The 23,384-nt window shown below is 51.8% G+C and overlaps 2 protein-coding genes across 3 annotated transcripts in view; both read right to left on the bottom strand.

The window, feature by feature from the left end:
• LOC120239841 (MHC class II transactivator-like) overlaps positions 1 to 13,843 on the bottom strand; it is a 38,449-nt gene extending 24,606 nt beyond the window's left edge. For both annotated transcript variants that reach the window (XM_039244379.1, XM_039244380.1), the window contains exon 1: positions 13,615 to 13,843. In XM_039244379.1, the coding sequence (XP_039100310.1) occupies positions 13,615 to 13,666 (52 nt within the window). In that variant the 5' untranslated portion in view covers positions 13,667 to 13,843. The remainder of the gene's footprint in view (positions 1 to 13,614) is intronic.
• Positions 13,844 to 18,950: 5,107 nt separating this feature from the next.
• LOC120239826 (MHC class II transactivator-like) lies at positions 18,951 to 21,403 on the bottom strand. The gene is made up of 2 exons (XM_039244338.1): positions 21,117 to 21,403; positions 18,951 to 19,036 (listed from the first exon to the last, which is right to left on the bottom strand). Exons 1-2 carry the CDS (start codon positions 21,397 to 21,399, stop codon positions 18,951 to 18,953), a joined length of 369 nt encoding a protein of 122 aa, XP_039100269.1. The 5' UTR covers positions 21,400 to 21,403.
• Positions 21,404 to 23,384: the final 1,981 nt, after the last annotated feature.

Here is a 23,384-nt window from a genome sequence, read left to right as displayed (position 1 = left end):
TTTTCCACGTGAATAAACCGAGGCTCAGAGAGGTGAAGTGACTTACATAACATGACCATGTCCAAGGTGAACTGGGAACTTGTTCTGGGCAGTCTGATGCAAGGATGTGCAATTAAGTGTGATGCTTTACTGCCTTGGGTGAACTTGAGCAGGTCTCAGTGCCTCTCTGTGCCTCAGTTTCCTAATATGTAAATTGAAAATTCCTAATCTGTTAAAGCAGATTCTAAGATTCTTCATTTGGTGAAGGGCGTATCAGATGCCTCAGATATTACTTCACTCAATCTTCCAAATATTCTGGACATGTCCAATAAAAACTTGTATATGAAAGTTCGTAAATGCATAACTCATAGTAGCCAAAACATAGAAACAACCGAAATATCAGTCAATGAATGAATAAACAAAAGATGATAAATCCATACAATGAAATACCATTCAGCCGTAAAAAAAGAATAAGGTACTGATACATGCTACAACGTGAATGAAACTTGAAAACATTATACTAAGTGAAAGAAGCCAGACACATCGACCAATATATTGCATAATCCCATTTATCTGAAATGTACAGAATACATTACAGATTACATTACAAATCTTTACAGATAAGTAGATTAGTGGTTGGCTACGGTCAGGGAAGAGTTGTGGAGAACATTGGGGAGCAACTAACCCTAGGATTGGGGTTTCTTTTGAGGGAATGCCAAAAATGTTCTTCAGCTGACTGTGGGGATGGTTGCACAACTGTGCGAATATACAAAAAAATCACTGAGTTGTGCATTTTATTTTTTAGATTTTTTTTTTGAGAGAGAAAGAGAGCACATGTGAGTGTGGGGGGAGGGGGAGAGAATCTCGAGGAGGCTCCACGCCCAGTGCAGAGCCTGATGCAGGGCTTGATCTCACAGCCATGAGACCTGCGCCAACCTCAAGAGTTTGATGCTTAACTGACTGAGCCACCCAGGTGCCCCTGAACTGTGCACTTTAAATGGGTTAATTGTCTGGTATGTGAATTATCTCCCAATAAAGCAATAAAAACAAAACAAAACACTGACCCTGGGAGATAAGCATTATCATCTCCGTTGTTCAGAGGAGCCAAGTAGCCTCCAGGATCGGCACAGCTGTTACTGGCTCCTCACTCTGAAACCTCATCTGTGTGGCTCCGGGGTTCCTGGCCCTTCCCTAGCAGTCCCTGATTCCATGGAGGGAGCCTTGCCTACAGCTGCTGTAAGAAGCACCATAAAACTTGAGGAGCTTAAAACAACAGAGCCTTCGTCTCTCACAGTTCTGGGGACCAGAAGTCCAAAATCAAGGTGTTGGCTGAGTCATGGTCCCTCCAAAGTCTCTACGGGAGGGTCTTTCCTTGCCTCTTGAAGCTTCCGGAGACTGTTAGCATCCCTCTATTTGTGACCCTGTGGCCGAATCATTGTCATCTCTGCCTCAATGGTCCCATTGTCTTCTCTTTATGTCTCAAATCTTCTGTCTAACTCTTAAAAGGACACCTGTCCTTGGATTTAAGGCCTACTTAAATCTACCTAAGTCATCTACAATAATCCAGGATGATCTTATTTCAAGAGGCTTAACTTAATTATACCAGCAAAAACTCTTTTTCCAAATAAGGTCACATCGGTTGGTTCTAGGGATTTGATGAGGACCTATATTCTGGGGGCCACCATTCAACCTCCTGTACATGAAATGCAGCTATGCGCTCAAAGGAATCACCTCTTCTTAGAAGAGGTGGCAAGGGAGTTGATCCTGAAGGCCAGAGGCGCCTTCTGATTGCCCCTGCCTGGGTCACAAGGAAGTGGGAAGGACAGCAGAGGGTAGAACCATGAGAAAACACACACACAACTCACCAACACACCTTCCAGCTGCTTCTTTTCATTTGACTCATTAACAACGCTCATCGCCTCTAGAGGGTCTCCATATAGACCGTGGATATCACAGGGAAGGAAATTTCCAGTCCAACATGTGGCCCTGGCTGTGGCTGCCTGTTGATAATGGGTTGAGTGGGAGCCCAAACATAACCCAGCAGGAACCCAAACATAGCAGACTTATCTCAAAGGCCCAGCCAGCCATGACTGGAGGAAGCAGAACCGAAAGATGAAGCCACCTCCCTTTTCTTGTTGTGAGGCCAAGCCTTGGGGTGGGGGGGGGAAGAATTCCACCTCTCCCAGAACATTGGCCTGAGAGCCACACAAGAAATCTACTGTTCTCTCTGGGTAGGTAAGAAGAGAACTCCCTTCCTTAAATCTTGCCTGCCACCTCCTTTTCAATCTGTGCTGTTTATCAGCAGCATGTATAGTAGCAATCCGCCTCTTTATCCAGGCAGTGGTGTCGCCAGGTGACAACAGCTCTGGCCTGACCCCAGAAATTTCACGAATGAGTTGGGTGACTTTGGTCGAGTTACCCAAACTGTTTTTTCACAGGGTAACAGGTCTGCCAGGGACCTTCAAGTTCAACCTCCTTCACTCTACAGAGGAAATGAGACCCTGGGAAGGCACATGACTTGCCCAAGGCCCTATAGCCTGTCTCCGGCCTAGCCTGCCCCTGTTCCTCCCCAGAACAAGACTCTCAGTCCAGTGCTCTTTCCTGCCAATCAAAATGTTTCCATTCAACAAACAACCTCAATCATATCTAGACCTAGGAATAGGGACCAGTTCTATCACGGATGGGCGATGGCAGGGAGTACAGGAGGCAGGAGCCTGAAGAAGTGTAGCCCAGCCTCAGTTATTGACGGGCTCAGCTTCAAACTTTGGATGGCATCACCAAATGCAAACACCGGAGAAATACATTGACAGAAGAGATAAAAGGCCAACTTGCGTGAGCTCTGGAGTCAAGTGACCTGTCTCTAAAACCACTCCTACCTGCCAACTCACTACAAGCTGGGCAAGTTCATTGTATCTGCCTCTTGGAGCCTCAGTTTCCTTATCTGTAAAATGGGAATCATAATTGGTACCCCATAAGGGTCAGGAGAGTTAATTCTCATAAAGCCCTCAGAAAGGTGACTGGCCCTTATTAAGTGCTTATTGAATTCTGGCTTAGGACGGTATCCGGCACATGTGTGCTGAGCACAATGTGGGTGACAGCCACCATTACTGTCACCCTTATTATGATCAATTCACTTCTAACCTCTGTGACTGTGAGGTGGACAAAGGACCCTTTCTCTTTCATTTCTGCCTACACCACAACACTGTGAAGCCAAGCTTTGTGTCCTTTGACATAAGGAGACCCTACAGCCCCCATAGGAACAAGAAAGCCCCACAGCCAGCAGTGACACCTGGGAAGTCTGCTAATGTCCCCCATCACTACCGCTGAGAAGCTGCCTGGGAGAAAAGTCATCCAAGCTCTGTGTCATTAGCTTAGCCCAGACAAGAAGACATCTACTCTCAGACACCCTCAACATACACCCTGGCACCTCCCTTCCTGCAACCCCAAGATCAGCCTTGCACTATGCACTTTCTCTTGTGGGCTTCTGCCTCCACCCCCCACTCCTACCTCTGAGCTCCCAAAGAGCTCTAGGGAGAAGGCAGGATGGAGTATTAATGCCCATTTGATAAACGAGGATACTCAAACACTTCGGTGAACTGGCTTGTCCGAGGTCACCTGGTTGGAGAGCTTGAGTTTGAACCATGGCTGGGAGGCATTCAGCGAGTGACTTAACCTCTCTGAGTACCTGTCAGTTTCACACTACTGGATCAGGATAACGACGCTTCCCTTGTGGGACCACTGAGAGGCAGAGAGGGGCCCTTGGAGGCCCGCAGGAGGCCCATGGGCAAAGGAATTCCATTGTGTCAGGACGCTGCAGAGCTGGGACTCAGTTCCGAGAGTCTAGTCTCCCAAATCCATTCATGCCAAGATCTACTTCCATCTTGGCTTGGCACCTCCCCGTATTCCCACAGCCATGTTCCCTACGCCTCTGGATGTTTAGGAAGTGCTTCAAAGGCCCCTAATTGAACTCTTTCCCCCACATCCCACTCTAGAGGGGAATGGGGACAGAGATGGCTCAAACCACAGAGTCCCCTTCAGTCCCCGAGAGTCCCCAGGGCAGATCCTATGTGCCAGGAGTCCCGTGAAGGCAGGAGCCCAGTCCACAGGCCCTAGCCCTGTCTAGCTCATCTATGCCTGGACTCCAGCGCACTGGAGCGGGCTGCCTGCAGCGGGCTCTCTCCCTCCATAAAAACACTGCATAACTAGAATTCGTAGGTGCCTGCTGAGCGCCAGGCAGCAAATGACACGATGCATAGACCTTATTCCATTCAGTCTAGGACATACACGTGTGATCTGTATTCCCATTTCTCAGGTAAAGAGACAGGCTAGTCATCTGGGATCTGAGCAACGGCTTGGCTCCAAAGTCACAGCTCCTTCTAGTCCCTCGTGGTCCTCAGCCGCCCTGGGGAAGTGCCCTCGCCTGGTGAAGCAAGGCGTGGGTGACATGATGATTTCTCCTTTTGAGGAGCCGTCTGGGGCACAGCAGAGAAGTGGTCTGTGTCTTTTTGGTAAACGAGTAGTATTTTTAGAAGGTCCTCTTTGAACTCGCCTCCCTCCCCCCCCCCCCCCCCCCCCCCCACTGGGCTACCACCTTCCACATCCAACTTGAGCAAAAGTTCCTAATCTTTTTGCCACCAAAAGTCCCTTTGGGGGTTCATTTCTGTCCCCACTTTGTACTACACCACAGATTTTCAAAGACCATACACACCAAAATGGTGTCTGAAATAAATGCCTTCCTCTCTCCCCTGCGGGAAATCAAGTATTACCAAACCGTTCTAATTCATACTTAAGTAACTTCACATCCGCCATCTACAGCTCCCCAGTCTGCCAGTATCACCATCCTTCGCTGCTGGGAGATTCTTTTCTGTTTGGGGCTGTGCTGGGTACTCTATGTTTTATCTTATTTCAATTGTCACAGCAACTCTGGGACAGTGGTATTCTTATAGTCATTGGGCAGGTGGTGACGAGGTTAGCCTCAGTTTATCAGACACTTTCTTCCCAGAGAAAGGGGGGTGGGAAGTCTGTCCTTTGGGGTCTAAGGCAGCATCGAGAGGGAAAAAGAGGCACCTTGGCTAATCCCACATTCTTCAGCACTGCTCTGCACTGTGGTAAAAGAGCATTAGAAAAAATACGTCCCTGTGTGTTAACCATACTTCTCTTCCAGAGGAAGGAATGGAAAATCTTTGAACTGTGTGTCTAGGGATGTGGCTTTCCACTCCAGCTCCGCCTTTGATCTTGACCTCTGAGCCGTAGTGGGTGTGGAGACCACTCAGCAGAGGCATTTGGTGATTCTAGATTCCTCGTTGCTTGTCAGCCTTTCCTGCCTTCCCCTCAAAGCCCCCCTCACACCACCTTGCTGCCTCACTTCAGGACAAACTGCTTCCGGAGGTCAAATGGTACCAGGAAGTCAGAAGCCTGGGGTCACCTATCTTCCACAACCAGCCCCAGTCGGTATGTCTGTGGGGCTAATAGATCAAACAAGTTCCTCTTCTCGTGAACTGTGTAGACCTCCAGATAAACTCTAAGGGACCAGCTGCACTTTTTTTTCCCTTCAAATCTGTAAAACAATGATTTACTAAGCATCTCCTGCCAGAAAAAAAAAAAAAATCCAGGGGCCCTAAATAGGTTTAAAACACAGTTTCTGCCAAGAAGCTTGCACAATAGACTCAGATAATATGTTAAGAGGGAGATAAAACATGATAATAATACTAATATGGTGGTTAAGAGTGCATGCCCCGGGTTAAAATCCCAGTCCCTCCACTGACTGTGTGACCTCACATAAGTTACTCATCCTCTCCTGTGTTGTGAAATCTACTGCCCTTGGTTGGCACGGCATCTATGTCATTGGGCTGCTGTGTCGTGTCTCGGGTGACATATCTGGAAAGTGCCCCAAAGTAAAAACAACAAGGCATCACTCGACACTGTACAACTGGCCGAAGTTAGAAAGCGAGGCAACGCCACAGGTTGTTGGTAGGAGAGGCTGGTGCAGCCTAAGAGGTCGGGCACCACTTAGAATACCTGAGGATGCAGAGACCCTACAACCACGCAGTTCAAGTTCGGGGGCATAGACATCCCAAAGAAATGCTCCCATAGCTCCGCAGAGACCCCCAGCAGATGATTCACTGTACTATTTGTGGTGGCAGAGTGTGGAGGCCACCTGGGTGTCCACTGCTGAGGGAGGGACAGTTAAAAGTAGCCACGGCAGTCCATGGAGGGTGATGCCCTGATTAGAAGCAACAGACCACGGGGCGCCTGGGTGGCTCAGTCAGGCGAGCATCCGCCTTCAGCTCAGGTCATGACCTCACAGTTCATAAGTTTGAGCTCCGCATCAAGCTCTGTGCTGACAGCTCGGAGCCTGGAGCCTGCTTCCAATTCTGCGTCTCCCCCTCTCTCTCTCTCTGCCCCTCCCCTGCTTTCATTCTGTCCCTCTCTCTCTCAAAAATAAATAAACATTTTTTTAATTAAAAAAAAAAGAAGCAACAGACCAAATGCACACAGAGCAGGGCAGGTGGAACTTAAGAAATAGTAGAGAGCAGAAAAGTCAGAAACAGAACGAGCTCTGAGAGCCCAAATCCAGATGTGCACAGTGAGACATGTGAGAAAAAGCAGCAAGAATGATACAGGAACACTGCGCACACCTTGACTGCATTAGCATGCAAATCTCAGAACAGGGGGAGGGGACAGAGGGCCCACAACCTTCCCTCCCCAAGGGGGCTGCACAGAATACCGTTCAAATGCAACTCCAGATGGAAGTTTAGACCTTGGTCTCCGAGAGTCGGACTTGACAATTTCAACTGCGATGGCGGATACTACAGTGAGCTGCTCAGATCAGCCCCTTGAGGTCGAGGTGCCCACCTACCAGCTGCTGGGGGGCAAGGGGCTCACAGCTCTGGGAATAGCTCAAAGTCACACCCCTTCTCCAAGGGGGGCCCACATCCAAGGACAGGTCCCTGCAAAGGTCTGGTCAACGCCTCAGTTTGCAGTAACCCCAAAGTCTGTCCCAGCCTCACTGTGGAGGGCGGTGCTGAAACTTCTGCTGAGACTTACAGCAGCCCCAAGCTGCCTCTGCCCTGTCCCTTCGGTGCCCACACCTCACCTCTCCCCCAGGAAACCCCCACACGTGCAAATCTCCATCTCTGAGTCCGCTTGGAGAACCTGACCTGAGACCAGCTCGTTCTGTTTCTCTGCAAGCGGGGCCTGGAAATCAGTCAGAACCCCACAAAGGACCCCACAGAGACCACCTCTGAGAGCTCGGGCAAGCCCCCTATCTTCTCTGCCTCTCTCCTGGCCAAGGACATTCCCCTCATCGTGACTTGGAGAATCTTTGGGGGTTCAAACGGGATTCAAATGGTATACATGCCTGTAAATGGCACAGTTACTGGGGGCGAAGGGCCCAGCGGACCCAGGAGGAGAAGGCAGGAGACTTAGCTGCAACTGGGAGACGAGGGGTGGTCAGGGCTTGTGCAGAGCACAAGTCCCCTTCAGGCTTGGCTGGCCTCTCCCGCCTCCAGGTGGCCTTACCTCTGCACGCCCCAAACATTCCAGGCTGCTGCCCTCAATGACCCGGAAAGGAGTCCAGCAGGTTTTTCAGGGAAGACAACTTGAGCTCCTGGGATGAGGAGGGGGCAAGAATCCACAAAGCCGGGCCCTCAGCTCCAGTCCTGACCCTCAGCTTAAGGCCACCTAAGCCAGGGCCGGGCTGAGATGGATCACGGGCCAGCCCTGCCTGCCAGGGTCTGACCCCAGAGACAAGCGATTGGCACACTTGGCTGCGAATCAAAACAGCCTGGAAAGAACACTACCCACCCAGCAACCCCGGGCCTGATTCCCAGAGGCTCTGTGTTGGTTTCCACCCCCCCCCCACCCCCTCCAAGTCTTCTATATTTTTAAACAGGCACTGGTCAGGCCCCCTGACATGCACACTTGCCTTGTAGAGAATTAAGAGGTTTTATTTTCAAGGCAGCCTGGGTTTCAACTTGCCAAGAAGACCCTGGCCCTTCAGCCTGTAGGAATTTTTTTGAACACTGGGAAGTGTGCGATTCTCCTTCCCACAAGGAGAGCCTTCTAGACTCTCCACCTTTCCACTTCTTCCCAGCCAAGAACCCCGGAATCGGATTGAACACTTCCTCGGTGCTTCTAGTTTTCTTTCCAAGAGTCCCCCAGCAGCTGTCACCGGGCCCCACAGCCCAGATTGTAACAATAGCTGCCAGGTCTTTCCACCAATTAACTCTCCCAAAGCTCCGGTATTCGTCAGCCCCCTTTACAATTGTTTTGGTCACATCTGCAAAACACCTGTTCTATAATTTGCCTTTATGTTTTCCTTGAAATAAGATTTTTAGAAAACAAACATATTTATTTTAAAACAAATCTTTCCATGGGGCTCCTGGGTGGTTCCGTCGGTTAAGCGTCCGGATTCTTGATTTCGGCTCAGGTCATGATCTCACGGTTGGTGAGATGGAGCCCCGTGTCGGGTTCTGCGCTGACACTGCAGAGTCTGCTTGGGATTCCCGCTTTCCCTCCCTCTCTCTCTGCCCCTCCCCCGCTCATGCGCACACACGCTCGCTCGCTCTCTCAAAATAAATAGTGAATGTTTAAAAACATGAAAGAAAACTTTCCAGAATTGAAGTCAGGAAATCAAACACATCCCAGCACATGAATGCTCATAGCGCACTGTTCATAATAGACAAAATGTGGAAACATCTCAAATGTCCGTCGACAGATTAATGGATGAAAACAATGTGGCCCATCCGTACACGGGCTAGTATTTGGGCATAAAAAGGAATAAAACACTGACACTTGCTATAACATGGATAAACCTGGAAGACAAGCTAAATGAAAGAAGCCAGTCACCAAAGGACAAATATTATATAATCCCCCTTACGTGAGGCACCTCGAATCATCAAATGCATAGAGACAGGAAATAGAAGGGTGGTTGCCAGAGGAACAGGGACCATCAGTCTGGGGTGATGAGAAGATTCTGGAGAATGATGGTGGTGATGGTTATAGAACAGTATGGATATATGTAATGCCTCTGAACTGTATACTTAAAAGGGTTACATTGGTAAATTTTGTTACCCTTAAAAAAAAAAAAAAAGGAAACTTTTCACTACCTCCCATGGGAGGGGCTGGGAAACGGTCCTTGCCACTCTAAACAAAATAATGTTATCAGAATAAAGGCAGCTGCTCTACCATTCTGTTAAAACGAAACATGAGCAAGTATGAGTGTTGGTAAAGGCAGCTACACACAAAAATGGAGAAGGCTCGAAAAAGAATCAGGAAAGCAATGATCTCTTCCTCTCCACGAGAACCAGTGTCAAGTAATACCTCTTTAAGAACCGTCTTTGGACCACCCATCACATATGCTTCAAAGTCTGGAAACCTCCCTTCCGCCCACAACTTCCCCTCAGATCATTCTGTACTATCCTTCCAGAAGCTATAATGGTTACTCCTGGCTCAGGTATATTCTTTGCTGGTTTTTCCAAAGTACTTCTGTGCATGTTGGTCAATCACCAAGATAGTGAGCGCCCTGTGTTTTTTTGTTGTTGTTGTTTGGTTTTTAATGTTTATTTATTTTTGCGAGAGAGAAAGAGAGAGAGAGAGCACAAGTGGGAAGGGGCACAGAGAGAAAGGGAGATACAGAATCTGAAACTGGCTCCGGACTCCGAGCTGTCAGCACAGAGCCTGAGGCAGGGCTCAAACTTGGGAATGGTGAGATCATGACCCCAGCCAAAATCAATAATCAGGATGCTTAACCGACTGAGCCTCCCAGCCAACCCAACAGTGCTCTTTGTTTTATCTACCTTATGGATGAATCTCTGAGAGGGAAATCATTTGTTCAGGGTGACTGATGGCAAGTCAGAGGGCCAAGTCCAGAAGTTTCCCCTTCTTCTTCGGGTCACTTCCCTGATTGTCCGGGATTGACCCCAGGCCTTGGTGTTGAGTCCTTTTGTTAATTTCCTGACTACTCATCACAAGGTACCAGGCGCTGGGGTGTCAAGAGGTAAAACCAGGTCCCTGCCATCAGACCGACTTTGTTGTATCAGCAAGACTCTCTCTGACTACCCAGGACCTGCCCTGCCTTTGTAGAGGCTCACACTCCAGTCCAGGGCTTGGGCTCTCTGCACTCTTGGGCTCAAATCTTGACTCTACCAACAGCTCAACTATGTGGCCTTTGATAAAACCTGCTTGGGGAAGTCCTCATGGTTTTGTAACATGATGACAGCACAGGGTGGCCACATCAGTGCCTCTCAATGCCTGTATAACCTGTGGACCTCTGATACAGAAGTCACCCAGATAAATGAATTAGGGCAGGCCCAGCCAATGGAGACTGGCGGCTGGGGGGGGGGGGGGGGGGGGGGGGGGGGGGGGGGGGGGGGGAGGGTGGAGGAGGGGGCGGGGAACCTGGGAGACTACACACTAAGCAGCCTCCCAGGTGATTCCCTCGTGCAGGAAGGACCCCCTCGGCTCAGTCCTCTCTGAGGATCGTTCCACTGTACATTCTGGGATCCTGGAGACCAGGTCCTTGCCTAAGGCAGCCTGGGGTTTGGAAAGTGACGACTTGCTGGGGTCTCCTCCTCTCTCCCGTCAGCTCCACCAGGCTTTAGAGCAAGATTCATCAATTTCCTTAAATTTCTGGTCAGCTGGGAGTATTTCTTTCCTTGTTCGGTGTGGAGAGGGGACTTGAGAGAAGGAAGGCATCCTGCCGAAGTTAGGAACTCTAGACTGCGATTGCAAGTGGAGCACCGTGGGGTGCTGTGGGGCACTGGGGACCTCTGGGTTCCGATCCCACCCTGTGTCACCTTGGACGGGGGGAGGGCGTGGGACTCGGAAAACAGCTGTGGGCTTTCAAGGTCCAGACAGAGCTAGACGTGACAGCTCTGACTCTGGCATTCTGGGGATACCAGAGACACCCCCCTTTCTGGGGCTCCTTGGTTTGTCTGGTTGGGAGGCGTGGCTCAAGTCCCCAAAGTAGGAAGAGACGCCAACCTTGTCAAAGCAGTCCGGGAAAGCAGCAGCCCTCGCCCAAGATGATCAGAGAGAGGCTTGGAATTGTGTAAAATTTCTGGACATAAGATACTCCATTTTAAAGCTCCATTTTCCTTTCTGGCTAACGAAGTCAAACTCCTGACCGGGGCCACAAGTGGCAACTGTTTTACCAGCAATTGCTCATAAATGTCAACAAGGGCAACTGACACTCAGATCTCATGGGGACAGTAAAGTGAATCAGCAGGGTCCCCCCCCCCCCGCCTCCTGTTCTTTATCTAGATCATGTAATTTACCCCTTCCTTCTTTCTTATAAAACCCCTGGCTTTCCCCACATGAGCAAGAACACTTTTCTGTGCTCCCCGAATTGCAATTCTGAGACCTTCCAATAAAGGCTTTGCTCTTTCTCAGTTTCGCCTCCTTTTCTCGAATGACAGAGGTGAGCATTTCTCCAGCGAGCTCAGCTAAAGGTCGGGCTCCCCACAGCCCTCCCTGCGCACAGCATTCCAGCGGAGGGCCTGGAGCCCAGACTCCTGAGTCAGTTCGGTAAGATGACCCAACCGGAAAACTGAGGCTCAGGCAAGGACAGCCCTGGCCCCAGGTCCTCCGGATAAGGAAAGCCTGTGTCCGCCTCAGCGCTGTGCGTCCCCACGCGCCTCTACCAATTCTAGGACGCGGAGACAGTGCATGCGGCACGGGTTTGGCACCGGGCTCAGCTCCTGCGCCCCAGTCTATCTTGCAGACGGTCGGCTCCACCCGCCTCGCCGCTCCGCGCTCTGGGCACCAGGCTCAGCTCCCCGACGCGCGCCCCATCCCGTCCCTGGTCCAGGCCAGGGATGAGGCAAAGGACTTCCCCCGGCTCACACTCTGCACATTCCCTTCTCCCTCCTTCCAGCCTTGCTGTGTGACCTCAGGAAAGGAGCTGCCAGGCTCTGAGCCTGGATTGCCCGGCCGACTTGAGGGGTGCAGAAGGGACCCTGGTCACCTACCGCTGCTCGCAGGACTCCCTGGGCTGCCGGTGGCTTCTCCCTCCTGCCAGCTCTGGAGCTGTGGCCAGACTGGGGCAGATCCACTGCCCAGCCACCCTACCTCACCCCCTGCGGCTGCCCTTTTCTCTTTCACTTTCTCTCTGCACCGCGGGATTTGGGCCAAGCTGGGGAGTAAGCAGGCACCCACGCCTCCCTCTGCTGCACCCACCACGTGTTTTCTCTGAAGCGCCTGGGTTGTATCCCTACACTCCTGGGCTCCCCCAGAACGTCACTCAGCTCCTGGAAGTGGCCAGTCCCTGCCTGAGGGGAGCCCGCTGCGCCTCGCCCACCTGCATGTAATCTGCAAGTCCGGGCTTGCAGGCAGCCCGCCCCCTTCGCTTTTGCAAGGCTTCGATTTCTCTCCAGCTCAGCCCAGCTGTGAAGGTGGCAAACGACCCTCCTTCACAGGACGTGGGACTCAGAGACTTGCTCGCTGAGCCATTCACTCCTGGGAAGCCAAATGCCCTTGAGAGGAAAGAGGAAATTCCTCTGGGATCTCAAAGGGCTGGAAACTGAACCTCGGCAACGTGCCTCCCCCTCCCCTCACTGAACGGCATTCCCCATTCCTCCTCCAGAGGTCTTGGACACCAGCTCCACACACCACGAGACCTTGCGGAGGTCACCTCCTTTCCCAGGCTTGGATTTCCTGCCTGGAATTGAAGGGGTGAGTCAAGGTGACTTCTGACCTCTCCTTCCCTAGCCAAACTCAACAAGCTCTATTCAACAGAGCTGGAAAACTTACTCTCAGTGTGTGGGTTCAGAGAAAGCCACACGTTTCGGCGGTGCCTGAGGAAGGGAGCCCCATCCCTCTCAAACACACATCAGCGACACCAATACTATCAGGCTCCTAGATGACACTTAGTTCCTCCAGGGTGCCAGGCACTGTGCTAGACAGACCCTTCTATCCCCACTATTGTCCCCCATCATAGAGTTTTCCCCTTCCCCTTTTTTTACAGCCCGGGAAAGCGTCTCAAGAGAAGCGTGGTGACATGTCCGGGGTCACATCACAGCCAGCCAGCAATGCAGCTGGGATTCAAACATGCCGCACCGATGCCAGAGCTGGTGCCAGACATCTGTGCTTTGGGGTCTCTCACCCTCTATCTCTTGCCCCCCCCACTTCTTCCCCAACACACAATTTGGAAACTGGGAAGATGATGGCCTCTGTTTAGGTGACTGGCCATTGCTGGCCAGTGGGGGGCTGCCACACACCAAGGAACTGACTCTGGCTTTGGTTTTCCAGCTTCCTCAAGGGATGGGGTGGGGTTGGGCAGGGATCCGTCCTGCAAGGGCACCCCTCAGTGTTTACCTAGGAGAGAGAGGACCTTGTGGTTGGCTGAGTCAGGCCACCAATGCTCAGAGCTGACGACACGCCTCCGCAATGCTGGCCCACTAGAACACTTGAGCGCTGATAAAAGTGCTCTCACGTGCCAAGCACCTGGGCTGATCTGAAAGCCCCTCAAGAGGTAGGGAATAGCCAACCACCTCACTTTCTACAACAGCCCCAATGGCACAAGGGCCCCTCTTTCCGCCCTCATCCCCGGGTCAGAGATGGCCAGACCAGCTGAGACCTCACCCTGAATCAAGAAGCCTTCTCAGCCCCAACTTCCTCCGCCAGCGGTTTTACCTTGGGGCTCAGGCAGGTAGGACCCCGCGGGGCGTGGAGCCAGGCAACGCATGGTCTGGGAAACACAGTGAGGCAGCCTCTCCCGGAGTCTGACAGCCCCTCCTGGTGCCCTCAGCCTCCCCAGCGATGCCTCAGACTGTCCAGCGCAGGAGCAGACAGCTTCATCTCCAGTTGGTTCCCCCACACCAGTCCGGAGCCAGAGCCCACCAAGCCTAAGCCAGCATGCAAAGGAAGCAAGCAAGGGACCAACAGAAAACTCTGCCCCTATGACATGGCATCCAGCTGCCAGATTTCTCTGTCTGAGAACTCTCTCATTTGCCTACGCTCCCTTAAGCCCTCCCCTGGCCTCAGATGTGGATTTCAGTTCCTTGTTGTAGACTACATGGGGTGACTGTAGAAGGTTGAGACTTGTCTCGTGGGGGGCGCCCTTTGACACACTGACAGTCTCAAATGACGGTGGCCATAGTGAAGCCATACTGATGCCAGTTGCCAGTATCTGCCATCCTCTGCAAGACGGGCGCCAGGATCAGAGTCCCACAAATGCCTCAAGACAGGCTGAGCGCCACCTGTCCCTGCCCACCCTGGGGTCCAGCAGACCTCCCAGATTCCCCTTCCCCCCACCCCACCCCCACCCCCACACCAAATCGCCCTGAATTCCCTTGGAGACCGTGAGTGGTCCACTCATCACTTTTACTCCAAGACATTGGACCCAAACGTGAATTACACATAAAAGGAAGCTATCCCAAATGTGACCTACTTACAAGCCAGACGGTTTGGGGTGACACATAGATGCATTTATAAATAGCATGGACGCCCCCTGGTAGAAAGTTAGTATCCTTGCAAATCTCTCCCCATGCTCCTCATGGCATCCAGGAGAAGGTCTGTGTCTGGGGCTCCTAGGTCTTGAAGACCTGTTCAAAAACAGCCATCCCTGTTTCGCAGAGGGCAGCCCCCAGCCTCAAGCCTTCAGGAAGACGACAGCGTCTGGCCAGATGGTGTAAACACTGCTCTGCCTTCCTGTTCCATAGTTACCTTCAAAGGGGGCTTTTCTTTTCATTTATGGTGGACATACACTTTCCTTGCAAAATAAAGTTGGATTGCAAAGAAAATGCGAGTGCTTTGTAAAAACACCTGTCCGGCAAATAATAGCATAGAAAGTGGGCAGAGAACACCAGGGTGGGGCTGAGGTGAAGGAAGTTTGGGCAGCACTGAAAGGCACCGCCTGCATTTTTACTGAAAGAGCACTGGTTTGGGAGTCCCAAGAGCGGGCGTCAAGCCCCTGCTGTTACTAGCAGGTGTGTGACCGTGGACCCCTCATTTCCCTTGTGTGGGCCTCCGCGGCCCCACATATGAAATCAAGATGATAATCCCTACCTTGGGAGCATGATTATTTTGAAACAGCCCCTGCTTTCGGAAGTCTCTGGGAGGAAGTAGGCAGATGAGTGGCAAATGCTAACAGTCAATGTGAAACAGGGTCTTGTCTTGGATGGCTAATATAACAGACGTGACAAATATTAGAAATCTCAAGAAGTCTCATCTTCCCATGACCTGGTGCCAAGGGAGAGGCACCCCTGGGCATTTAGTTGTCTCGAGGCCACGTAGGAGGGTCTCTTCCTGTCCTCGGAAGCAGCCAGTTCCGACGGCCACGGCCAAGGCTGTTCTGAATCAGTTTCATGGCAGGACCGAGCTCGCCACGAGAGTCTGGTCAGACTGGCGGTGCACCTGCGTGGACGTCTGCATCTGTGAGCTGGCCTGATCTCATCTCTGCTACCTGACCTTTCCACATTCTCCCTGATCCCCTCCAGGCCCACTCCCAAGGCCCAAACCTGGCCATGCCTGGGTCAGCACAGGTCTCTGAGCCGGGGGATGACATGTACCAGGCTGCACGATTGGCTGATGCCAGAGGCTCATGATTCCACCTGAGCCCAAGGCTGCTTTGGATATAATCCATTCCCTCCCTAATGAGCGGCCCTCTCTTGCCCCAGGGAAGCTTAGTCTTCCTGGTAAGACTATCATTCGGCAAAGCTTGCCCTCCCTTGCTACGGCCTCCCAAACAAAGCTTCTGGGCCCTATGGCCCTACGGCCCTACGGCCCTACCACTGCGGGTACCTCTGCCCTAGCAAAGTCCCAGCCAGGACTGAGAGCCTGCCTCCTCCCCATCCAGATATATTTTAGCCATCCTTCAAGGCCCAAGTGTCTGCCTCCATCACCCTTCCAGCTAACAAAAATCTTACACTTTATTCATTTTCAGCTAACTTGTTGCCATGTATCTGGCAAAGCATCTTTCTATTTCATAACTATAGACTTTGTCGCTGCCAATAAGGTTGGAGTGTTTTATTTTCTAACTTAAAAGTCACACCACCCTGGGGCGCCTGGGTGGCTCAGTTGGTTGAGCATCCGACTTCGGCTCAGGTCATGATCTCGTGGTTTACGGGGTCGAGCCCCGCGTCAGGCTCTGTGCTGACAGCCCAGAGCCTGCAGCCTGCTTCAGATTCTGCGTCTCCCTCTCTCTCTGCCCCTCTCCTGCTCTCTCGCTCACACACTCAAAAATAAACATTAAAAATTTTTTTTTTAAAAAGGCACACCACCCCAAGGTTGTTTGAATGAAGGAATGGACTTTGGATTTGAACGATCCAGGAAGGTTCAAGTCCCAAATGGTGAAGAGTCCCCTCTCCTAGGGTGTAAGTGCATTTTAGGGGTTTTGGTGCCCACCAAAATCTCTAGCAGGTGCTACAATGGTGATTAAGTAAGAGGGAAGGAAGGAGGGAAAAGAAGTCAATAGAGACATAGGTGAATAAATATTACAAATCTTGTACGTATCCAGATTAGGCAGGTAGGAAAGTGCATGAGAACGCAGCCTCATGCTGAGTAAGTTAACACATGAAACTATAAAAGAATAGGTAAATTGATAAGCATATATAAGTGGATACTAGAGTTAATTTGATGGATTGAGAAGTAGAGCTTGGTAGGTGGTTCTGGGGACCGGGTAAATTTGAGGACAGGCAGGTCGGTGGGTGGGCAGGTGGCCGGAGGGAAGACTAGAGACTAAGTCAGGACACAGGTGAGCTGCTTAAGGTAACAGAGAACAGAAACCATGGCCGGTTGGGTCAGGTGCTAGGCTTGCAGCCAAGCAGGGTATGAACCAGGCCACCGGTCGGCCTGGGAAAACCCATGGGGAAGTGCCAACTTCCGGCTCCTGGGGGTGAAGGTGAAGTGCGTCTGCCTGACTGTGGAGCCGCCCCACGTGAAAGGAGAGTAGTGGCTCTGGCCAGCGCATCTCCGCCTCCTCCAGGGACGCACGGGAAGGTCCTCCAGATCAGAGCCCAAGCGGATCTTGGGAGAGGAAAGAGGGGGGCAGGAGGGCACAGTGCCCCCTCCTCTCCGAGGTCTGGGTGCGGTGGCTCTCTCTGGGGTTGAGAGCCAAGTGGGGAAGGAAGCTTGGCAGCCTGAGGCGGGCCCCTCCCTCCCTTTCCAATAAATCACGCAATATCCTAGAGGGAGACTTAGTTCCGAGGTTCCTAGAACAGAGTCCCGGTGGGCAAAAATAGCACATCGTGAAAACACAGAGCTACAAACAAAAGAAAGCCAAAGAAAACAATAAAAGATAGAGCCACGGAGTGGGGGTGTCCTGCGGCATTGACATTTGCCCAAAGGCACTGCTGTGCCCACTCTCCATTCACAAGCCCCACCCGGTGGCTTTCATCTTTATGTGAACCTGGGGGTGGGGGGGGTCGCTCCCCAAACGCCACCACAGGGGCTGATGAGTCAGAATCCGCTCTCTTCTTGCCAGAAATGCATGTGCTCCACACTGACTGAGGTCACTGAACCCTTAGAGCATCGCCCTGGGTACTATGATCGCCTCCATCTTACAGATGCAGGAAACTGAGGCCCAGTGGGGTTCCAGAAAGCACTCACAGCCATACCCCTCGGAATGAGGGAGCCATGACCAGCACCCAGGCAGTCTGAGGGCGGAGACCATGTGCCTACCAATGTGCCAGCCTAACGGTGGGGACACAGGGATGCATTTCTCAGATATACAAAGCACCCGAGCACTCAGCGCTGTGTTTCTTGTGGGGTAGGGGTCTAGGTTCTCTGTGGGACGCCCACCCCCTGGCCCTGTGAGACCGTAAACACAATTGTTTGCTCTGCACCTCAACCCCCTGGGTTACTCTTCCCCATGCAATCCTCCTGGCTGCCTCCCCACTAGAGTAAGCTGTCTAATGCCAAGTCCTGCCTTGAGTAGTTTCCGGCCACCATCTCATTTAACCTTCACTACAGCTTTCGGAGCTTTATATCATCACACCACTTTCAAGATGAAGAAACTGCAGCTCAGAGTGATCAGGTCACAGTCACATGGTTTGTAAGGAGCAGAGCGTGGCCTCAGACCTGGAGCTACCGGGCTCCAGCCTGGTCTTTCTCCATCACTGCCATCTTAACTCTCCCTTCTCTGTCCTTGGATTGCTTCCACATATCGTCACCCGCTGTCACCAAAGAATGCCTGAGCGTTTGCTCTGACTCCCCAGGGAAGCTGCTTAGTTCCGTTGGGACAAGGACCTTGCCAGTCAGGCCTCCCCTAACCCCTGGGGTTGCCTGGGGTTGGATGCACTCGTGCAGCCTTGTGCAGCACAGAGGCAACGCCCCCCTAAGGTTGCGTCCCCAGAACTAGGCTTTCTGCACCACTGCAATGAGGCCCTGCGGTAGCTGAAGGTGTCTTCTGAGTCACGCGCGTAGTTTCGGTTTGCATTTGGTCAGCCCGTCGGGGGTAGATTTACAGTACCCCCCTGGTTGTTTTGAAGAGGCCTCCAAGCAGAAAGCGCAGGGGTAGATCTGGACTTGTGAGACTCCAGAGTCCCCTCCCCAGGCCATGACCTGTGGCAAATCTCTTCACCCCCCTGTGCCTCAGTTTGCCCACCTGTAAAGTGAGAATAACAATAGTACCTGAACCATCCACCCAGCCACTCACCGGCCACCCATCTACCCACTGCCTTGTCCACCCGCCCATCCATCCATCCCTCCACGCATCCATTCAACCACCCACCAGTCCACAAGTATGGCTTGCACACCTACCCAGTGCCAGGCACCGTAGGCACTTGGGATGCGATAATGATCAAAATACAGATCCTTGCCCGCATGGAGCTCATCTTCCAGTGGGTTGTCAGATATAATACAAAAGTAAAACATAGAGAAGGTGAAAATGCCAGTCTAGGGAGGGGGCCCGGAGTGTGGCTGGGGGCCTGCAATTCTAAATGTGACGCTCAGGGGAGGCCTCGTTGAGAAGGTGAAATTTGTGCACAGAGCTGAGGAGGCGGGCCAAGAAGCCATCTGGCGAGGAGTGTTCAGGTAGTGGGAACATCACATGCCAAGGTCCTGTGGTTGAGAGCATGCCAGTCCTGTCCCAGGGGCACCAGGGGTGCCAGCACGGCTGGAGGAGATGAGCACAAGGACGGGACGAGAGCAGAGCCCTGACGAGAGCCACACAGTGATGGGCCCTGTGGGCCACTGTCCAGATTTAGCTTTTCCTCTAAATGGCGGGGAGCTAGTGCTGGGTTTAGAGCAGTGGAGGGTGAAGATCGTTAAGGGCTGTGGGGAGGGTTACAAAACCTTCACATGATGATTTCCTTTTCTGAACCCCCATTGAAACCAAAGTCAGGGCCTTTCTTTACAAAGCACCGGGTTTCTTCCTCTTCGCCTCCTTCCCCTTGGACGGCTGCTCCCTCCGGGCTTGCACCACACCCCCACCTGCCCGCAGTCCTGGGCGCACCTAGGAGGCCCGGAGGGGAGCTGCCTGGGCACCAGAGGAAAGAGCAGGGAAAGGAGGCAAACTGCCCCTTCTCTGTCTCCCGGCCCTGTAAGGACCGCGTCACCCCAAGCCTAGTTCCCTTTCTAGAGTCACATGGGATCAGAAATAAAAATATTATACCCCCGGGGAGGAAACAGAGTTAAATAACAGGAACCAGCAGACAGAGGAGGGAGGGGCTGAGGTGTGAGGCAGCCTCCATATAAAGCAGCATGCGGTTAGCCGGTAGAGGGGATGGCTTCAACTCCCCCCCCTCGCCCCCCGCCCCCCGCCCGACCCCGGGGTGCCTGCTGTGCCCCCATCAAGGCCACGCAGGCTGCTTGCATCCCCGTGAAGAAGTCAGGGCCGTCGTTCGGGTGGGAGACCGGGAGAATAAGAGATGTATTAAAAAACCAACAGAAACCACCTGGGCGAGAATTTAATCACGAGGAAAGCCAACCCCGTGTGAACTTGGTCTTGGCAAAAGGGCGAAAGAAATACACCGCCCCGCTGCCTGAATGCAGACTGTCAGAAGGCCATTTACTCCCCCAAAGCCGGGGCGGAGGAGAAGGCTTGTCTACTTCCAATCCCGCCTCCCGCACTTCCCACCTGGGGACCCCGCGTGTCTCCCCTGGGGAGAGGCGTCCTTTGTTTGTGGTTGGTGATCCCTAAGAGCGTCATGCCCGGCACACGGCAAATACTCCACCACTGTGAATCCTTGTCATCCTCTCCCATTTCAAGTTCCTCCGAAGCCATGAAGGGACCAAGCGTGCCCGGAGTTTATCACTCCGAGTCATAAAATGGGAAAAGCACAGATTTGGGTAAAGCAGGAGACAGAATAACCATGTGTCTTTGGGAAGAACGCTGTTTGCAACAAAGTGAGAACCTCTTTGCAAACAGGGAAGGAAGGAGTGAAATGTTCAAGGAGCCAGAGGTGTGGGTGGCAAGGACATCGTGGAGGCTTGTCTTTCTGATTGAAGATGCGTCGAGTGTCGTCAATGTTCTGAAAGTGAGACACTCTTCCTGTCTTCTCTCTGATCTGGTTCCTTCCTATCGGGTGTCTGTCTCCCTCTTTCTCTCTCTCTCCCCACCCCACCTTCTCCCTCTTTCTCCCCACCACCCTCCGTCCCTTCCCCCTCTCCATCTATCTGTCTTTCTGTTCTGTCTCTCCCTTCCTTCCTCTCTCCGTCTGTCTTTTGATTTGTGTCTCTTGCTGACCCAGGTGCACACACACGCATGCACATACACAAATGTGCCCACACACGGCCTCCTCTGCTCTCCAGCTGCACAGCCCCTCCTCTGTCTGGCGCCTCATTTCTCCATCTTGGAACCGCACCGAGTGTCCATGTCCACCTTCAGCACAGGACCTCGAGCTCCTTGCAGGCAGGAGCTGATCGGTGCCCCCAGCCCCAGTGCCCAGCACAGTGCCTGGCCCATCAAGGCCGCTCAGAGAGTGAATCGAGCAGGCAGGTGATTGCATGCTTCCAGGATGGGCTTCTCTTACACAGAGCAGAACGCGCCCCAGACACACCCCACACACCCGACATCACAGACGTAGCTCCTCAGGCCCTGGCTGCCTCCCGCCAGCTCAGCCAGCGGCCCCGGCTCCTACCCAGGTCCTGGGGACAGGGATCATCATACTGACTTTCCTTCCAGAGAGGAGGGAGGATCCTTGCTCTGCCTACTGCCAGTCATTGCTACTCGAGCCAAAGGGATGCCAACTTACCACCGTGGTCCTTGTGGTCGGGGTCCCTCTCAGCCCCTGGGGCCTGCCACCCCCGCCACGCCCATCTCGAGAGGGCCAAGTCTGGGTCCCCTTTTTCCAGCAGGCTCAAGGAGATCTTCCTGGCCAGGGCCTCGGCGTCCGGCTCATGGAGCAGAGCGCAGTGGTATTCCCCGGACAGGAGCCCTGTCTCCAGCATGCTGTCCAGGAGCGCCCGCACCTGGCCCGGCCGATGGCCGGCCAGCAGCATCCGGACCCGTGTCAGGATGGTCTGGAAGTGGTTCATGGCAGCGCTCGGAGGCCGGCCAGCTGCCTGGGCCAGAGCCTGGGATCTCTGCTCACCCAGCCGGCAGCATCCAGAAACATGAAGTGAAAACCAGGAGGAGGGAACCTCCGTAGTTAGTTGCCGTTTATTCCTGCTTAAGAAGGTTTCCTCATTTGTGTCATAGGCCGGGGTGCCTGGTGTGTGGCTGGAAATGGGTGCTCAGGCTGATTCTGACCCCACAGATACTTGCTGGTACCGCCCACGTACCTGCCACAAGGAAGCCCAAGCCTGAGATGCAATGTGGGATTTATGAAACGGAAGGGGACTTGCCTCTTTGGGGACTTACACAGGGATAGTTCTTTTGGGATGCTTTATCCTAACTGGGGCAGACACGGTAAAACAACTGGCTTTGGAGCCAGTCTGCTGGGTCTCAAATCCCACATCTGTTTGCCAATCATGTGACCTTGAGCTTGGCATTGCTCTCCCGGCCTCCAATCCTCCCCCTGGAAAGGCTGGGTGATAGAAATGGTACGTAAGCTCACTGAGTTGGATGGAGTGTTAGTAACAGTGCTGACCTGGGGGTGTTGAGAGAAGTAAATGAAATAATACGTGTAGAGCACCTAACACTCTGCACCATAATAATAGTTTAATAAATATGACCCATTACTATTATTATTATTATTATTATTACTGTCTTGGTTATGATTGATTAATGGTGCGTACAACTCTGTCATCTTGGGCTTAGCCTCACAAAACCTCAGTCCCCTCCTTAGCAAAACCTCCCAATAAAAGTAATCAAATCTCATCAAGTTATCTTGAGGATTGAAGGAAATAATGCATTGAAAGGGCTTCACATTGGACCTGGTAAGCATTTAGTAAACACTGACTATATAAGAATATCATCCCTGGGGCATCTGGGTGGCTCCATCAGTTAAGCAAACGGTTAAGCTTCCGGCTCTTGGCTTTGGCTCAGGTCATGATCCCACGATTCGTGAGTTTGAGCCCCGCATCGGGCTCTGCACTGATAGCATGGAGCCTGCTTGGGATTCTCCCTCTCCCTCTCTTTCTGCCCCTCCCCTGCTTGTGCTTTCCCTCTCTCTTTCAAAATAAATAAATAACATTTTTAAAAAAAGAATATCATCTTCTGATTTACTAATGCACAAAACAGAGGCTTTGTATCGGAGCCAGTCTGTTCAAAACTTCTCAATTTGGCAAAAAGAAAACAAATCTGTGAAGCCCAGCAAACTTCAAGAGGGATAAATACAAAGAAACCACACCTAGGTACAACAGTCAAACCACTAGAAACCAAAGATAAGGAGAGACTCATGAACAGGTTACATCAAAGAGAGCAGTTGAAGACCACTGACTTTTCATTAGAAACCATGAAGGCTAGAAGACAGTGGAACGATATCTTAGAAGAACTGAACTTGTCAACACAGATTTCTAAACCCAGTGAAAATACCCTTCACGAGTGCAGGAAATATAGATATACCTTAAATATAGATATACCTTCAGATAAAGGAAAAACTAAAAGGGTGTGTTGCAGCAGACCTATATGTCAAGAAATGAGAAAATACGTTCTTTCTGTGGGAGGAAAATGATATCACTTAGGAACTCAGATCTATAGGAAGGATTCAAGAACATTCAAAGTAGAAAATAAAAGATTGGTATTTTTCCTCTTAATTTATTTAAAAACATAACCACTGAAAGCAAAAACTGTAATATGGTCTATGGCAATAGGCGTAATACATAACGATGACTATCGCATAAAGATGTTATAACATAGAGGGTGGTTATCGACCTATGTAGTTGCGGCATTTCTAGGCTGTATATCAGAGTGTTAGAATGTTACCCCTGTGTAGGTTGGGGTAAATAGAAGACGTATATTATAATCCCTTGGGCACCTACCAAAACATAATGCAAAAAGGGACAGCTAACAAGCAACTAGAAATTAATACAGAATTCTGAACGAGGTACACTCTCTACTCTTGGTTTGAATAAGCCAT

The sequence above is a fragment of the Hyaena hyaena genome, unplaced genomic scaffold, assembly GCF_003009895.1.
Source record: "Hyaena hyaena isolate Hyena2069 unplaced genomic scaffold, ASM300989v1 scaffold_238, whole genome shotgun sequence".
Classification (NCBI taxonomy): Eukaryota; Metazoa; Chordata; class Mammalia; order Carnivora; family Hyaenidae; genus Hyaena; species Hyaena hyaena.
The sequence above is the reverse complement of the archived record's forward strand: the minus strand, read 5'-3'. Positions and strand labels throughout refer to the sequence as shown.

What these genes read in the sequence shown, in the direction of transcription:
- LOC120239826 (XM_039244338.1), bottom strand. Translation starts at nt 21,399, where the DNA reads ATGAACCACTTCCAGACCATCCTGACACGGGTCCGGATGCTGCTGGCC. An exon ending in CGACCACAAGGACCACGGTG is followed by an intron (nt 19,037 to 21,116) that starts GTAAGTTGGCAT and finishes CATCTCCTCCAG; the next exon opens with CCGTGCTGGCACCCCTGGTG.